Source organism: Haliotis asinina, chromosome 10 (genome assembly GCF_037392515.1).
Source record: "Haliotis asinina isolate JCU_RB_2024 chromosome 10, JCU_Hal_asi_v2, whole genome shotgun sequence".
NCBI lineage: Eukaryota > Metazoa > Mollusca > Gastropoda > Lepetellida > Haliotidae > Haliotis > Haliotis asinina.
The window spans coordinates 37,858,736-37,877,690 of record NC_090289.1 but is presented as its reverse complement, the minus strand read 5'-3'; the positions used below and the strand labels follow the sequence as shown (position 1 = coordinate 37,877,690).

Genomic DNA, 18,955 nt, shown 5'->3' with positions numbered 1-18,955 from the left:
CTCTACGGAATTAACTGAGCATACAATATCAATAATGATGCACTTTCCCTAGACAATAACTCACCGTGCTTTGTTGAACTGCGTTTTGCAACCATCTGTCTTGAAATACTGATGACCATTTTGTCTGAGTTATCTGAAATAAACGAAGACACAATATCCATTATTTACATAATTCAAATAATTCCAAAAACTTATAATGGAACAAAATTATTCATATTTAAAAAGAAATTGAAATCAAAATGGAAAAAAATCAATTACCCATTTCCATTGCAACATACCGAATTAACGAAGAACGGACAGAATTAAATAGAAAAATTGAAATCGAATCATGTACAATTACGGATCAGCCAAGCAGAACATATTAGTTCAACTGGTTGTACAAACAGAGAGCATGTCTATCATATAGACATTTATGATAATATGACAGAACGGGTATCGAGTAACCATTATCTGTGACAGAACGGGTATCGAGTAACCATTATCTGTGACAGAACGGGTATCGAGTAATCATTATCTGTCGATCTTCCGTAATTCTCAGCATAGGGTATATTTCTTTTTAGATATGATTTTCAAACTTGTTCGTTTAATACAAGAAACTGAGCAAGGTAACGACGACATTCAATATAATTATGTCACATATGTCTGCTATTCACATAAAAGGTTTGGTACTATTGAAGAGATATTTCATCGGTTTGTTTTTATTATATTCGATCTCTGAAACTGTTCTTTTTGGGTACATGCTGCAAGATGAGGCATTGAACTAGCATATGATAATAAAATCAAGAATGAGCGATGGTATTGGCAGATCATCATATGTCACTTTGTTAAACAAGAGTCATCAGAAGATGACATATCCCCCCGGCTCCCACAAATCATCTGAAGGTTACTTGATGTTTTTTTCGACTGAGTGTGAATCGTTTTCCACGGAAATCATGAAAAAAATAAATGCCATATATCTGTAAACAGCAAAAGACACCACTTCAAGATCTGCCTCATATACCTGCCAAGATCTGTCGAAAGGTACCCAGTGGGTTTTGAGATGAGCAGAACTCAAAAACCGTTCAATATTTTTCTGCAAAACTTGGTAGATATATCAGTCAGGGCCCCGTTTCACAAAACTCTCGTAGCCTAAGATCTTGTAAGTTTTCCCGTAGCCATTGTACCTCCTATACTGTAACATAGGAGCTATGGATGCTACGAGAAAAGTTTTGAGACTAAGTCCGAAACGTTTCTATTGAAAAAGAGAAAATAATACATTACAAAAACCTGTAAATAGAAAAAGGCATCACTTTTGGGTCTGCCACACATATCTAACAAGGTTTGCAGAAAAATATTGAACAGGTTTTGAGTTCTGCTCCGGAAACGAAGCCCATCCCTCCATTTTGAGACTAAGTCCGAAACGTTTCCATTGAAAAAGAGAAAATAATAAATCACAAAAACCTGTTAAGTACCAAAAGGCACCACTTTGGGATCTACCACACATATCTACCAAGGTTTGCTGACAGATATTACAAAGTTCACTTCAGGCTCTACCTGATGATCTACCAAGTTTTGCAGTAACATATTCAACGGTTTTTGAGTTCTGCTCCGGAAACGAAAAACACCTCTCACTTTTGAGACTATGTCCGAAACGTTCCCATGGAAATCATGTTGTTACATGCCGGAGGGATAATAAAAACCACAAACATTTTTTCCACACCCATAAAACGCTTTTAGCAGAGGCGGTTGCACAATTCGGAGTCAGATTATATTATGAGCATGCGTCTGTTTAACGAATACACAGCGATTACAACTTGACAGTGTGGCAGTGGTGACAACTACACAATGTGTCTCGTTTAGTGTTCACTTTCAAACATTCAAGTTAAACACACAAATAAGACGACTACATTCTGTTTATCCTCTCAATGCTGCTGGCAAACCGATTCGACAGAAGAACTGCATGACAACCCCAAACCAAACTTGCAATAACTAGTGACTATGAAAAACCTTTCATCTGAAATGTATATGAAATATATGAATGCTCGCTGTTCGAAATATGAACAATGTAAGTAGTCTTTGTACCCTTAAACGAAAAGCCTCCGAGTTAAAAATGTACTCGCCAAATGTCTGAGCACAGAGCCACAACGGCCATTGTTGATTTCAGATGCATGACATCGAGTGGTACTCAGTCAAATAACGTCTTCACAATGAAATCATATTCAACAATTTGATCAATATTTTGTGAAAAATCACACGAAAGATGTCAATTGTCTAAAACGTAAGACTTTCGATTTAATCAGTTATAAACAAAAACAATCTTTAAGTTACATTTGGTATTGGATGAATAGTACCGATCATGGCAATGGTGGTAAACAAACACATCCACATGCATCGTGATAGCGGAAACTATTGCTAATCTTGTAAATAACCAGTTATTTTCGTTGGAATTAACTGCATGGTCCGATTAGGTAACCGTGAATGTCTTTATAAAAATATTATCGTATCCATCGAGTTTACAATGATTTTGTTTGACATTTCCGCTCTTGACAGCCGTAGGTGACACGTGAGGACGTGTCCTAACACGCACTTACTCCAGGTGTCAAGACACGATGAAAGTTAGAAAATACGCACTTATATGCAGACTCCTAACTTATATGCATCATAATAAAAACGATTCAATACCTAAGATAATGCAGATTATGAACAATAATCAATATTGTAAGATCATGAACAATAATCAATATTTAATAGTCGTATTCACCCTTGGTGAAACCGGAAGCACGTTCGACTCATGGAGGTAAACCATGCACGAGTTTGTTAACTTCATGTGGTAAAGTATGCAGGAGTTGATAAACTTCCAGTGATACATTCTATAAATTCACGTTCCCGTGAAATGCAAAATAACTTATATAATCATACACAGAGCAGGAGGTGCAACCCGGTATAGTCTGGACATCAAGCTCATGACCTTAGATTCCACCTAGGGCAAATAGGTTTCGCTTCTCTAAATCGAGCCCTGTTTTAAGCTAATTTGGATTTATGTATTTACATATATATATGAGACAACGACAATATCAAACACTTACAGACCCTTAACGAAAGTATGCTTAATGATGGACATTTCTGAATTAAAACAAGACTGTGTTTCTTTTATGATGACATAGACAATTTTACATTCCACATGCAACATGCACAGATGCCACAGGTAACATGTACAGAAGCATGACACTTCAATAAACACCAAAATTCTTTAAAAGTTCTGTAGACATATTATGTCATTGCTCAGAAACACAGGAAACGATAAAGTAAAATATTCACTTTTACTTTAACAGAAAATAATCAACATATGTGCCCTATAAACATTCATCCAGTCATAAAATTTTCTGATAAATAATATTTACGCCAACAGCATATGTGCCCCCGCTATTCGTCTTATATTGAAAACAAAGATAATCATATCTGTATTCGGGGTATATTTTTCAAGGTCTTGTATTGAAACAACATAGACAAAAATAACATGAAACATCTATCCAATTCATTATAGGGAAGAATAGTTCATATACTGCACGGAATGGTTGTATTAAATAAAGATGTCAAATAGTTCCATAGTTTACCACAGCATTGATATTCAGATACTAGTAAAAGACAGTATTCGATGATGTTTACAATCTTACCCATGACAAATTGTGTGAGAAAAGGACTAATAATATACTTAATAGCAATTAGCACATGGAAATATCTGAAAATGTTGAAAGCTGTAAACATCTGTGAAAGATTGAACACTGACAAATCTATCATCAATATTCACCATGGATTTTAATTTATTGCGTGGATTTATGTACGCAATTCAAAGTGTTTTGAAGTCAGACTTAATCTATTTTGGCATGCATGTAATATAACAGCACAATTGATTAAATCATCCCTAATTTCATGTGAAATAACAATTCATACTCTATTACAGATTACAATGTAATATAGCATATGCATTTACTACTACTGTATCACAATAAGAAAAGCATCTTATTGTGCAATACAAAGTTTGTAACTCCCATTTACGTGCACCTGTTCTTGGGGCCGATCTTTGACCGATGTCTGTAAACGTTATTGTGTCGGACAAATTGGAAAAAAGACCATAACAAAACAAAAGCTGTCATCAACATATCTGACATCTACATGTTTCTTACTTACATAATCAGTGTAAAATCAACAAAAGGTCAAATAGAAGACACCGAGAAACCTTCCTGTGGAGTGTTGATCGACTACTGTTTCCGAGTCATGGGAGCATACGCGGTTAAACAGGTTTTGTGATGTCCCAGTGATGTGGTAAAACAACACAATATTTTTTCCTTTGAGCTATGATTAACTGTACCAAATAGTAGTAGTAGGTTTGAAATAGGAAATGTCTCTAAATTAACTGTTAACATTCAAAGATGAAAGATTTTTAACACACAATCCCTGACAATACTTGAAAGTATTGTAAACTTTGTTCTTACTGAAACAGCAATGTTATGTGCAGAGTTTAGACCAAACACACCATGTTTTTTTTCGCACGTGCACCGGAAAGCAAAACCGGTAAAAGGATTTGTGTTGAAAATGATATACAACACTTCAGGACAACGAGGACTGGCGAATATTCATATGTCATGTAGTATATTCTGCAATTTCGTAACAAGACACCTTTGCAATAAATATAATAGTTTCATTTGAATAAAGTACGTGATAATATCGAAAATACCATTTGTTTATGTCGGACATTTTCCATTAGGACATAAATTTGCCGTCACGCGCTTATTTTCTGATACAAATTTACACATATAAATTCAGTTAAATATGAGATCTTAGAGATAAGACCATTGGAATCGGTTTGCGCTAGTTCAAATGATTTATACAAGTTCCTAATTTGTAACTCATTCTACTATAAATCAAGTGATTCCGGTAAATTCACGATATGTTACACTATTCATATTTACTTTGGAAATATTCGTTGTATGTTTGAAAAAAGGCAGGATACTCTTAGATAACAATGTTCATTTTTCTGTTTAGTATGAATGGTGAAATATTGATTCGGTTGCCCATTTTTGAATGCCCATTATTCAAAACTGTTTAAAATCACCCACCCTCTTTATAACGCCTTATGCAGAAATTAATTCAGCAGGGTTAAGGTCGAGACACACAAATGGCAAGCGTCTCATTAATACAGTCTTAAGTAGCAAAGTTCAAAACTGAACATTTATGTCCCATGTTGCTGAGTCTGAACACCCTTTATGCTTATAAACCATTAAAAAATGTATATGATATTCTACAAGCCAATACCAAGGTACAGGAAAAAAGGTAATATATAGTCATACAGATGAAACTTTTCCAAAAGAATACAATAAATCATCAATTGGCACACGATGACATATGTCAACCACGTCAGCGAGTCTGGTCAACGCTCTGGTGTTCATTCCCAGCCAGCACAAGTCCGAGACACAAGATGAGTATGAAGCCTGGCTGTACAAAAATCCTTGACGAAGCAAAGTCAAAATAAGTTATTCACACAAAACATATCCTGACGATCAAACATTTTTTTACATCCGAGAAATGGCAGTGGGTGGGATAGATTTGGAGCTAACATTTGTATGGAGACACGACATGATTAAGCTACTTCTGCAAAACAAAAGTGTTGTGGTTTTTAAAGAGCAATACCCACGAGCCTGAATATTTTTGACACTTAAAGTCCACATAACAATGCAAAAAATAACATATTTGTTGTGGAATTTCTTTTCACCATTAAAAACGATAAACATTTCCTGACCATTAATACATCATAAGAGGAGGGTATTCTAAGCTGGTGAACTTGTTCCTAATCCTTTTCTCTGGTAACAGATTTTGTTTTAAGAATTTATCATTTGGGAAAACACCATAGGACGTTTCATTATGCCATGAGTACAAGCGAAACAGCGCCGAATGACAGTGACATATATGATAACAGACTAACTATAAGTTCACAACGCTTCAGTTGGGAGAAAGGCGAGTTACACAACCCCAAGACGTTCGGTACAACTGAACCCATAGAACGACGTGACACTGTGTGAGTGTATCAGATAGGGCACATCAGTAGAAGTCAGCCTTTTTCGCTAATTTAGTGAAGATATCTTATTTAATTTACATTTCTTGGAGTCAGTTACTTTTGAAAAGTACTTTAGTTAGATGATGTTCCGTAGAAACTGAACTCATGCACAAAAGGACGTGACGCTGTGGGTTTCAGCGTGGGAGCATAGCAATAGGTAAAGTCAACCTTCTTTGTTTAAGAAGCGGGGATTCTTTAACTTCATTTACATTTCTTGGAGTCGATTACTTTTAGTACTTAAGTTAGATAATGTTCAGTAAAAATTGAATTGACAAAAGAACGTTACACTGTGGGTTTCAGTGTGGGAACATACCAATAATTGGAGTCAACCTTCTTTGTTTCAGAAGCGGGGATATCTCAACTTAATTTACATTTCTTGGGGTCAATTACTTTTGGAAAGTACTTAGAAACTGAACACATACTATGGGATTAAGAACATACCAATAGATAAAGTTACCTTCTTTGATGACAAAGTGGAGTTGCATGTGCTAGAATCAACTGGCTTTATAAAGTACCGTGTTTCGTTGCATCCTGTGGTGTGTAGTTAAAGTTACTTTTTTCGTGCCTGCCTTTTAGTGCATGGTTTGTATGTACCAAAAGGGCTCGCGCGGGGTCAAACACCTATATGTTTCTAGCTGGCAGGCTTACTGGGTAAGTTAATGTGACATTTCAGTCGTTCTCATTGTTAACCCCTACAAAGTTCAAGGTCCCAGTCTCACCTTGTCCATAAAAAAGAGCATTATATTATCATTTGTGTCGCATTTAGCAGCATTTCATATCAAAATAAAGAGTATAATTCATTCCACCTTGGTCGGTCCAGTCTAAACTTTACGCGTTTTGTGTGTGTGAGTGAGTGAGTGAGTGAGCCTACTGAACGCCACTCTGAAAAGTTCTTATATTTCTTAAAACACCTTCTCAATAACAACGATTACACCATGTACCAAACTGACAGAAGACAATACCTAGATGATCCAGTGATCAACAGCATGAGCATGTTGAGAGACGATGATATGACTCAACATGTCGGACCACCCAGTCAGGGTCGCTTTTAACGACAAGCATGGGCTAATGAAGATCAGTTCTAACCTGGTTCCTAGCTGGTGCAAACAATGAAAAACTGAAAGACTGTCAATATAAACAGACAGTCTATTCAATACATGTAATCAACGACTGTCGCGTCAGAGCCTGTTGTATGACAGCATATTGTCACAGCGACCATAATCAAAATATATTCTCATACTCTACGTTGAAAACGTCTAAATCCAACGGTAGTCTTATCAACCAAATGTTCGCAAGGACAACACACATTGTTTCTTAAGTGTCCTTTGTCCTCGCTCATTTTCAAACCTTGGATTACTTTTGTGAACACACAGATATAATATAAACGGATAATAGTAAATAGATATGGTCACTGTTGACATTTCCATGCATACACCTACACAAGGGGTTCCTGTTACTGTAGCCGTGCAGATACCAACAGTGAGGCTAAAAATCTTTATTTACCCATTTCTTTCACTTATGCTATCTAAGCGCAAACTGCAAACTATTAAAATATCGAATGGTGCAGCTGTATAAAATAGCCCCCTCCCCTTCTCTCCCCACCCACCCTGGTACCACCGCTGTACAATCGACACTGCCCAAGTTCATGATTCATCACCAGAAATAGCATCCTGTCAATACCATTATAGAAACATGTAATGAAGAAGTGAGTGGTTCTCATAGACGTCATGTTACCCTGCGAACCTGTACTGAAAATTACAAAAATGACAGAGGTCAAACAGGACTGGATACGAAACAGATTAAATAAAAGGGCCAGGTCAACGTCAGACTATGAAAAGACAACAATGACCTACGCTTAACGTCGACTTCCGCTAGCTGTCAAGAAGGAATGTTAATTTCACACTGGGATATTGCTAAAAGCGGGGTAAAACCAAACTCACTCACTCAATGACTTGTGTCGGGAGTGATATGATCGAGCAGACCAGCGCTGATCTATTTTGCACGGGTATCGCTCAAAATGAAATCTGATTTCTCTTATGAATTACAAGTCATTCAGTCAAAAGTTGTTGAACGAGATCAACCACATACCACACAGATACGGTGAAATACCGACCAAGTGTCTCACCAACTGTTTCTTAACAGTTAGCTGCTTAAAATATGCTCGATTTACCCTTTTAACATATACTGAATACTGAGCGTCGGAAATATAACACATTGTCAGTATAAAGCGTTTTAAAGGAGCATTCTTGATCCGTACATGCTCAAAATAATAGACCCTGACCGTATGCACAAACATTTATAAACATGATTGTTCCCTATTGTTTCGTTTCGGTCAAGCGAGCATGCAATTAGAAATAAGAAAACTCCGGATCCCATCGTTAATAAAGGTTTCAAAAATGGACATACGTCATTTGTCTTACCTAATGCTTGATGCTGTTCCATGTCAAAAATACAGATGGATACGAAAATAAAAAAAAGATTTTTGACACAATGGTGTGTATAATCCTTAATGAATAACGGGCAAGAATTTGTATGTCTTGCAGTAATCTGCAAAATGGCCCCCGGGAAAGACGTCACACCATCATTTCAGCTGAAAGACAGATATGGATCAGAGAAGAGGAAACCGTCACTTTCCGTACCTTTGTCAATTCATGTCAAGATCATGATAATGCATTCATGAATGTCGATTATCAACAAAATAATGAAGGATCCTGAAAGGAACTCTGCAGCAACGGTCAGTTTAACATAAAATTAAAATGTAAATTCACGTGACAGAACACCATGGGGGACCCAGTTAACCCACAGATTGCCCACAGTGACAATGATTCCTACGATACTGCGTTGAGACAACAATGACCAAAAATGTCAATATTTTAAACAATGCACCTGTACTCGTATAATATGATGACATGAACACAAATATATTTGCACAAATAATTAGTACAGAAACAAAGATACACTCGCATGGACGACGAGTATATACTGATAGCATTCCTCACACGCATTATATCCTTGGACTGTGCAGAAGTAACTGTACCTATTACCACTATGTATCTTCAGTTCGCACCAACAAACGAAGTCAACATGTGTCATGCTTGTTTAAACGCCTAAAGTCAAACAGGAAGATATTATCAGAAAAATAGAATGTCACATACGCAATATGGTACCTTATGGTATAACTTTCTTCTTTTGTCGTGATCTAGATTGACTGGCTCACTGTTTTCCGTCAGCGAACCGTGAGCTCCATGTGGTCTGCATATACCCTGTGTACATACCGACCTTACAAAGAACACCTTTCAGTGTTCAGTCAGATTGAGCTCGGCGCATCACGCAGGCAGAAATTTGCATACATTAGAGGTACGAGTCAAAAGGGGCGGGCCTAATAGTATCACCTTGACAACCGAATGTGAGGCTTATAGTTAACTGTTTTTCCATGATATCATTCGTATCATATAACATACATATTACGAGAGAACAATCTGTTACAAAAACACCAAACTTCTCTTGTTATTACGATCTCTAAATTCAGCAGTGCATATATATGTGATATTCTACCTACATTTCATCAATTCACTAGCTGGTATTGGCCAAGGTTTGTCAAGGTTACATGGCATTTCGTATTTATTGGTTAGGAACAATATTGTGTATATTGACCAGGTTACTACTAATACATCATATGTACACAAACATATATGAACAATACAAAGTTATTTACGGCATTATTTTACATATAGGCATAGGTTAGTCTCTATGGTTACGCTGTTGATAAACTTTAATGAATACAATACTCACACACTACTGCTATAAAAGAAATAGTCATATCGCAACCATTTCATAAACGAGTTTAGTGTAAAATCTAAAACCGGAAATAGAGTAAACTAGAAAGTTTGCTTGAATATATTGTCTATATTTGTGAAAAATGTTTTACGTAACCATTTGAGATTAAGTTGATAGATGTATAACAGGTACTCATTTGTGACGTCTTTACGCTTGAGGTAACGTGCAACTGTGTTTTTCCAGCAGTTCAGTATGGAGAACTTTAAAACCAATGATGAAATGTCAGACCGATCTGACCAGTTTTGCAAAGTAATTCTAAACATGTCACTGAAACAATTCTTCGCTAAACATTCGCTTGATCTTAACCAGTGACAGTTGTAACTACAATTTTCAACAATAGATCACCAAAGAGCATATTAAAAAATCAGGTCGTCAACATTAGGTCTTCAAAATGCAAATAAACATTCAGGTCTTAAGTACAAGATCTTTAAACTACAAATACAACATTCAACTCTGTAACATCATATCTTCAAACTGAAAACAAAAACATTAAGGTCTTCCACAGACAAATGCAACAGTCAGATCTGCAAGATTAGGTCTTCAAACAGAAAGCAAAATCATTCCGGTCTTCCACATATAAATAAAACATTCTAATCTGCAACATTAGGTCTTCAAAGAATATATGTAATATTCATGACATCAACTTGACGTCCTGGGAACATAACATGAAGTCGCTGACCAACAGGGTCTCGTCGCCATCATCGCGTGGAGATAAGACTGATGGTGAGGTCATCATTGAACGGCCAATGACCAACCTTTGAAAGCATACAATATATGCAAACAATCATGTCATATATACCAGCACGTTACACTGCGTTCTCATGGGTGATCCTCGTTATCGGTTTACTGAGGATCGCAGCGTAAAGCTCGTCTTTGTTCTTGGTACAAATATATATAAAATAACACAAAAACATTACCAATCTTGAATATCCTCAAACACAAAATTCGCCTGGATTAAAGGGAAAATAGTGATGAAACGTATATGAATGGATCAATGAAAATCAGTCATGACACCAGGTGTTCGCAAAACCAAATAAGCATGGGTAAATCGAGTCAAGGTTACAAATGCAAACAAAATTCCAATTAAAAATATCTACATAATAAAGTATTTCAATTTTCCTGAACAATAAGCATGGTATGACTATTTCAAACGGATTCAATAAGGATTCAATGGTACAAAAACGGTGTAAGTTACATGTACAGACTCTCCTTGACTCCTAGTGTGGAGTCGGGATGATATGGACCAAATTGCCATGTCCAACATGGAAGGAGCCTTGAACTTACTTTGTGATCCCATATACTCTATTGGTACATTAGTGTCTGATTATCAGTGAATTTCACATTTGTTTAGATAATAGCTTGTGATGTTGGTATCTCATCTGATGAAGTCGCCACAAAATAAAAAGAATCAAGGATGGTGCGACAGCTGGTTCGCTGTAATGCCTGAACATCCGTTTGCCTAGCTGACGCCAGTACACACTGGACGCCATTACAAAAGTATTGACACGCACCCAATAACTGAAATCCGAACCTGTTCGAAATCTCGGTTACTAGTATTTGACTGTTGTCTGAAAACTTACGTAGATACCAAGCCATTTTAAGTGTTCACATAATGTAATTATATTCTTCATGAAGTCCCAATGAAGTAATTGAAGTATACAGATATCACTTCTCTTGACCGGAGCAGATTCATAAAATCAAATGACAATCGTCTTTGCAGTGGTATACGTATGCTTTATGATCACAATATTTTACCTTCAAAATACCATTTGACGAGAGAACAAACAGCTACTGATGACGATTTGGCATTTAAATTTTGTTTAGGTGTGTTGTTCCTAAATGCCACTCTTTTATCATGAACTAATGAAATGTATTAGTGTTGTCAAGATGGAGTTGTAGTTCTATTTCTGCAAACGACACAATCGGATTATTGGGGAAGTGTCTGAATAGTTTCGCCACTGCCAACTGGAAGACCAACAAAACAAATTTGTAATTTCTGATGGGTAAAATGATGTATTATGACTTTAAGCTGTTATTTATCATTAAAACCTCTTACAGTTGGTGATTAAACGGTCATACAACTCACTGCGGGGGTTCCTGGGCCTTCCCCTTAGGGATTTTGGGGATTAGACCTTCAAACGTGTGTGTGTGTGTGTTTTGCGTTGTGTGTTGTGTGTGTGTGTGTGTGTGTGTGTGTGTGTGTGCGCGCGTATCCCTACTGGCAGCAACTCCTACCCTTTTCTTTATGTTCCTGTTTCTCATTCCACGCGAATCGGAATTTCTGCTCGACTTGGAAACTCAAACCAAGGACATTTTCCCAAAATGTTTAACTCAATCTTCAGACATCTCTCCGATTTCGATGAGAAACAGAACAATACTAGACGAGTGAAACCGTCTGATCTGATTCATCTTGAAAACCATGAAAAGTCACTAAAATACTTTAAATTGTTTGGCAAACGCGAAACGTTCCAAAAGCACATCCAAATACCAGCAGCTCCAGTGTTTGGTGTGGACATTTCACAATGTTAGGTACAATGTAGCTTGGTCTTCATAGTTCACTTCAGAGTAGTTCATATGACATTATGTGAACCATATTAACGGCATCAATAAGAGTTGTGTGCTATGAATGATAGTTCAAACAGTTGTACACCAGTGACCAATACTGTGTCAGATTCACTACCCTGTGTTGTTCCCGTGAGCGAGTTGGGTGAACAATTGACTCGCCGATTGCATGTTTTTGTAACGGGTTACAGTTAAAATATGTCAACTAGTTTAAATTAATGTTGTTTTTGTTTGTTTGTTTGTTTTGTGGGGTTTTTTTGTTTTTGTTTTGTTTTTTGTTCTTTTTCTTTTGTCCATTGTTTGTGGGCTTAAAACTCTTATCCTTCCAGAAAAAGCATGTTTGTAAGTTCCTCTTTCATATGAGGAAACTGATATGTCTTCGTTGAAGCAACCTATATTTATAACAGTGGTGTGAAAAAACGGACAATACGGACCATTGTATAAAGTTTTAGCGGAACTCGAGGGTAAAGAGGCAAAGGTTTAGGGTGAGTGGCTCTAGATTAGAGGCGATAAACACAAAGATAATTTGTGCCTATAAATGTACTGAACTCTTCACTGTAAAATTGTGTAATGCATATACTTCATGAGGTAACTATGAAAATATAAAACATTTCCTTATTTTCAAACACATTCATCTAATACGACACACTTCCAGAGGTACAAAATGTCTTTGAGAGGCATTACGAGGCTGAAGCAGTAAGAAAGGATAACGATGCACTGATGCATGGACAGCGGCGTTCCCGTGTGTATTGCGTTTAGCTCAAAGGCGGACTGATGAATTACATTCTAGCAATAACTAATAAACATAAACTACTCAGTGAAACGCTGATCATAATAAAAATATCATATCAACTCTGCAAGATTTTTTTGTCCAACAAATATGAAAGTTGTTTAACGAACTACCATAGTGGACTCAGTTCACTATTTGTGACGAGGGAGGTGCGCACACAAAGTGACAGCCAGGTGTGCGAGAAGGCGTGTAGACAGCACAGCACAGGGTCTCCTTTGACGATGTGATTGCAATTAATCGGTCCGCTTTTGAGCCACTGTAGGATCTAACACCGTTATATCATGCAAATTGATTTTATGGCAATCTCTCACTGTAATGAAGTTGTTTTCCATGCACGGTTGTTCTTTATATGGTGCCAAAAGTTACCGTAAAGTTAAGACCTCGAAATATATAGTGCTTTGTACTTTTTATCTCGAATTCGGGATCAGCGTTTAAATGCATATAGTGAGTCAGAACCAACTAAATTACACGGCAATGCCGTGCATTCTACTTTCTTACTATTTATTTTACATACAAAATATCCAGTATGTTTATAGCACCGATGCACATATAGGTAGCCAGCTGTGTTTTCATCGATCGTCAACAGGAAGACAGCATATGTATCGTATGTGTGCAGTCCTGTTTCTGCCCTGATATGCTGACCAATAGTTTTCAGTGTGTAGAGTAATTTATACAACATTTAATCTTCGGTGATATATGATATCCGAGATTGGTTTGAATTCAGGTGCACTGGGAAATATATCAGAATCGTGGTTCATACAACACAAACGATCAATTTGACCTTTAAACATAAAGTGTATTTCTATAGTGTGACAGTCAGCCCTTATAAGTATATTACTGTATATATCTCTTTCGGAAATATATAAACCGTAAATAATGACGCCCCGTGTTATATATTTCAACCGTATTAGTTATTCCATTAGGTTTGAGCAGGACAATACAGAATTTATGAAATTCAGTATTCTGTACCATGACTTAAAGTACAATCGTAACTGCCGTTGTTGGGGTTTAAACAGGACTTTCATAATTCACTCAAAGCAAACACGTATCAAATAAATAACAACATTCTCATTACAGCGATATCATCTTTTCCTTACTGACATGTATATGTAATACATTCACAATACAAACAACTGTATTGAATATACCACTAGTATTGCGTATACCACTAGTCTGTCATATAGACCCTTAAATAAATATATCCAAGAAAGCCCATGCAAGTCTAGAAAAATGTGGCAGGTCTCCTTTTCATTATACTTTATCATTACTTTTTGTGAACAGTTTCTGTAAAACATGTTGATTTCGGAGACTACATGTTAGTCTGCGTATGCCGTTTGCTGTCGTTCGTTTTCTGACTTTGGAAAGATGTGTGAAGTCTATAAAATATATTACAACATGGAATAACCGATGATCACTGCGATATGCGATATTTGGCTTCATCATACACACTTCCCGTTCGGCGTTAGGTTCATTTGGATATACCATGCTTTAGACCGGCACACTTAAGAAACCCGCCCAGCGCTGTATGTCGATCGAGATGGGGTTCAACTATTGCATGAAAGGTTTGGATATTGCTGTGTCGAGTGCTACAATGCCGAGAATAACACATTTGTGTTATCAGGACGTAAGTGATATTGATGGAGAACTTTCATATTTATGGATGGATGGATTTATGGAAGCATTAATCATGGATGGATGGATTTATGGATGCATTAATCAAGGATGGAAATAATTCTTGAATTGCTAATGTACCCGGTACAGTGGCACTTGTACAATCACTTGCCTTGTTATTTTTCCACCATACCAGCCGATTCTCTTGTTGATTATTTAAATAAACAACAAAACTAACAATGGAAAGTCAGCTTTACATCGGTAGAGGTTGATATATAAAATAGCTTGCCCGTCAGAAAAAAACACTGGACTGGGACGTCGGGCAATTTCCACCCCTGAAACTTTAATACCCCAGTAAATGTTGATAATATTAAGGACAAAGACATTTATCGCCCTGCTCATACACATACAATTAAAACTGTAGCTAAATTATAATACATATTTTGGTGCAAAGGTATTTTAGCATAAATAGATAAATTCTGGGCACAAACACGTAAATATGGCAAAATATACTGACTTACGTACTGTCATTCACTCCTTTTTGCATGACTGCCCATATATTTGTAGGTGGTAATCCAAGGTGATGAACTACTGTCAATACTGACTGAACTGAATCAGCCAACAAGTACGTATGATCCCTTTCCCGAAGGACTGTTCAAGTCGTTCTGCTGCAAGCCTGGTTTTCTTTTCACATAAACCAATTTAAGATAATGTATACAACCCCTTAAACAGTCAAATGTATTACAGAGTAATTTATTTGAGAAATATATACACCTACGTATTTTGCTGTGTGCCACCTAAAATTTTATCACAGTAAGTACATGTGGGTGTATTATACATAATTTATGACTGCACTTAAATTAGTGGGATGTCAATTCAGTCAGTTATATAGAAGACTTCTGCATTCTGAACAGCAATGACCGTACACTATATGCAACAGTGGAAACATACGAAATACTTTACGTATTAAATAAGCTATACCACTGTACATGTGTAATCTTCATTGCAGCAAGTCAAAAATGTCTGATATTACAATTGTGAAAGTAGATTATTAAAGTTAACAGAATATTTACTTTCATTGATACAATTACGGATTACCACTGTCTGGCTTCAAGGTAACAATTATAGGGTATATATGATAAAACCAAAAGGAAATTAAATAACGTGTATCTTTAGGGTTTTGCTTTATCAAATACTGGTTGGAGGTTTTTGGAGAACCTGTTTGCTTAGATAGGCGAATATGTTTTTATCAAACAGTCACACTATTTCATGTGTCATCACTACCTGATTATTTAATAAAGCCTGAGTAATACATATATAAATATATGTATAAATATATATGTATATATATATAAATTGGACATTAGAGAGTACAAAGCAATGTAAGAGATCCCTAAACCAGAGTTTTTCAGAATGACATACAATTAATACTTACTCAATACCTACATAGATCTACATAAAACAAATAGTTATATTTCGTTTATAAACACGGGCCAAACATATATAAACAATCATCCCCAAACAGACTCACACACACACATGCATAATCTGAACTCTGTTCAAAATCAGTCATTGCCTCACCTTCCCAAGAAACTGGCTTCAATAAACTTCAATTGTTGTAGCCTTGAGTAGCCCGGTCTTCAACGCAGAGGCAAAAATACGCTTCGAACTATCTCCAAGACCGGTGTTCAAATTGCGTTTCGGTTTTGTCATTAAATGAACATTAAATATTTGAATGAAAGTTGCTCTGACTCGATCTGCCCATGACAGATTTTTCATAAGTGAAAGACAATATCAGCGTGCAAACAGTTGGCGTTGGAGAGACGTGACCGATCGGAACTCTCAGTCATATATATATAAATATCACAGCCGCCAGATCGGTTGAGAATCAGCGTAAACACGAGCATCGAAAGGAGACGCGGCTCATATCCGACCAATAAAACCGAACCTTTTTCGTGAAAGGTGAATTCATAATAGGATTAGTTTTTGTAAAGGTATGTACAGTAAATACATAGATAATATTCGATATCTGGTTGTGTCAGGACGAAAAGGTGGTATCGGATTTAAGACCTGGTCTCCCTTAGAAACCGGTTCGTCCTCGCCTGACCTCAGAATCACTAACTATGTCGGCTTAGTGCAAAGGGGTTCCCAACACATAAATCGCTATATTCGGACTAATTCATCATTCTGAGGGGGTTGAAACACATTCTCAGTAGTGGAAGTGATTAAAAAAGTGAGTATACAGGCATATAGATCGTGTACACGGTATATTTCGCCCACAAGGGGAATATGGCGGGTTTTTAGGTCAAACTAACCTAAGAGGCTGAACTAGATTTTTGACCTGTAAGGGTACGGGGAAGTAGGCAAATGCCCCATTTAATACACATCGGTCAATAGCTTACAGACAGACATAATGTCACGTTATCGAAATGATATGAGTTGGAAATGAACATTTTTCACTAATTCCGCGTTCTGGGTGCTCATGAGTATCAGATATTGTGATATTCTGCTTGACAAACATCACGACTTTAGCGCACTATGTATGAACTGAATCCTAGTCACGTGATCGGCTGTTTGTGACGTCACGGCAGTTTACTTGCATCGGCTTTTCAGGTAGATACTACATTCCAGGTAAACTAACACTTTGTGATTGGCTCAGCTGTGAATGAAAATTATTGGAAAATAATTTCCCCCAGTCTTCAAACGTGTTTCGTTTGGTATTGAACACGTGCAATGGCGAGGGAGAGCGAGATCCATCCATGGACAGGTATGTGAGCCGAGCGGGCAACACGCCGACAATGTTCGTCCCAGTCAATTCAAGTGAAAAAACTCAACGCTGAAAGGAAAATAAACACGATCTGAACAATTATCTTCATACAAAAATACTGTCAATAGTTGTGAACAATTATTGGCCGTTGACAATATATTTAAAACATAAAAACAAAACACTAAACAGTGAAAATCGTTATAGTGATCTGTGAAATGTATCAGAATTCAGTCACTATAAAATGAGTTTTATTCATTGTTGAAAATTCAGTTTGCCAACGTTTCAAATATCATACCCAAATTTTAATACAGTATGTGATTGTGTAACTATCAGTAATTCCTGAAACAGTTTAAGTATGTAATCTGTGGCTGTGTAATTTTGTATTTAAAAATGTATTCGTAATTAGAAATTGCCAACCACAGAACCCTCCTTTGTTTGAAAGTTTTAAATTTGTAGTGAAAAATGAAAACTACTGATTTTCAAAAATGAGATTCTAGGATACACATCAGTTTGGGATTTTTTTATAACCCATCTAACATAAATCATTACATTTTAAAACAAATGATTATATATGCTGATTAAGCGCCAATTAATCTATATTTTTAGATATAACATCCTGAGCTTAAGATCTTTTCAAATAAAAAGCACAGAATAAATTGTTTTGTAAACTTTTGCCCTTTGTCTGATAAGATTGGATCACATGTTTGACTTAAGTTTTTAAAGTTTATATGGAGATAAACTCTCAAGGATTTTCAATTTTAGAAGCTCTTGCTTTTACGCAATATCTATTTTGTTTACATAACTGAGTCTGAAAGTTTATTTATTTATTTATTTATTTATTTATTTATTTATTTATTTATTTATTTATTTATTTATTTATTTACACTTTAAAATCAAAATAATTCATGCAAAGGTGGTAACAGAAGGCAAATTGTCAAAATAACAGAATACCATTTTAGATAGTGTTTCATACAGTTAACCGTGCTTGTTTATTTTAGTATGTTGTGTGTCTCTCTTTCTTTCTTTCTTTCTTTCTTTCTTTCTTTCTTTCTCTCTCTCTCTCTCTCTATATATATATGTGTGTGTGTGTGTGTGTGTGTGTGTACACTTTATCTAAAACGATACTTTCATTTTATAATTGCAAGAAAATATGGTCACTGCAACCCAGTGACTTTGAAAACATATTTACGATAAGCAATTTCATAAAAAATGTATTCTGGAAGTGTGCCGATATAACGGTCTTTGTTGATTAAGACAACATATATAATTCATATATGTTATTGTAACAAAAGTAAAA

The 18,955-nt window shown here is 36.2% G+C and overlaps 1 protein-coding gene across 1 annotated transcript in view; it reads right to left on the bottom strand.

Annotated features, from left to right (window-relative positions):
• LOC137297979 (nuclear hormone receptor E75-like) overlaps positions 1-16,792 on the bottom strand; it is a 31,667-nt gene extending 14,875 nt beyond the window's left edge. The window contains exons 1-2 of the mRNA XM_067829993.1: positions 16,473-16,792; positions 65-133 (exon numbers count right to left, since the gene is read on the bottom strand). Coding sequence (XP_067686094.1) covers positions 65-119 — 55 coding nt within the window. The 5' untranslated portion in view covers positions 120-133; positions 16,473-16,792. The remainder of the gene's footprint in view (positions 1-64; positions 134-16,472) is intronic.
• Positions 16,793-18,955: the final 2,163 nt, after the last annotated feature.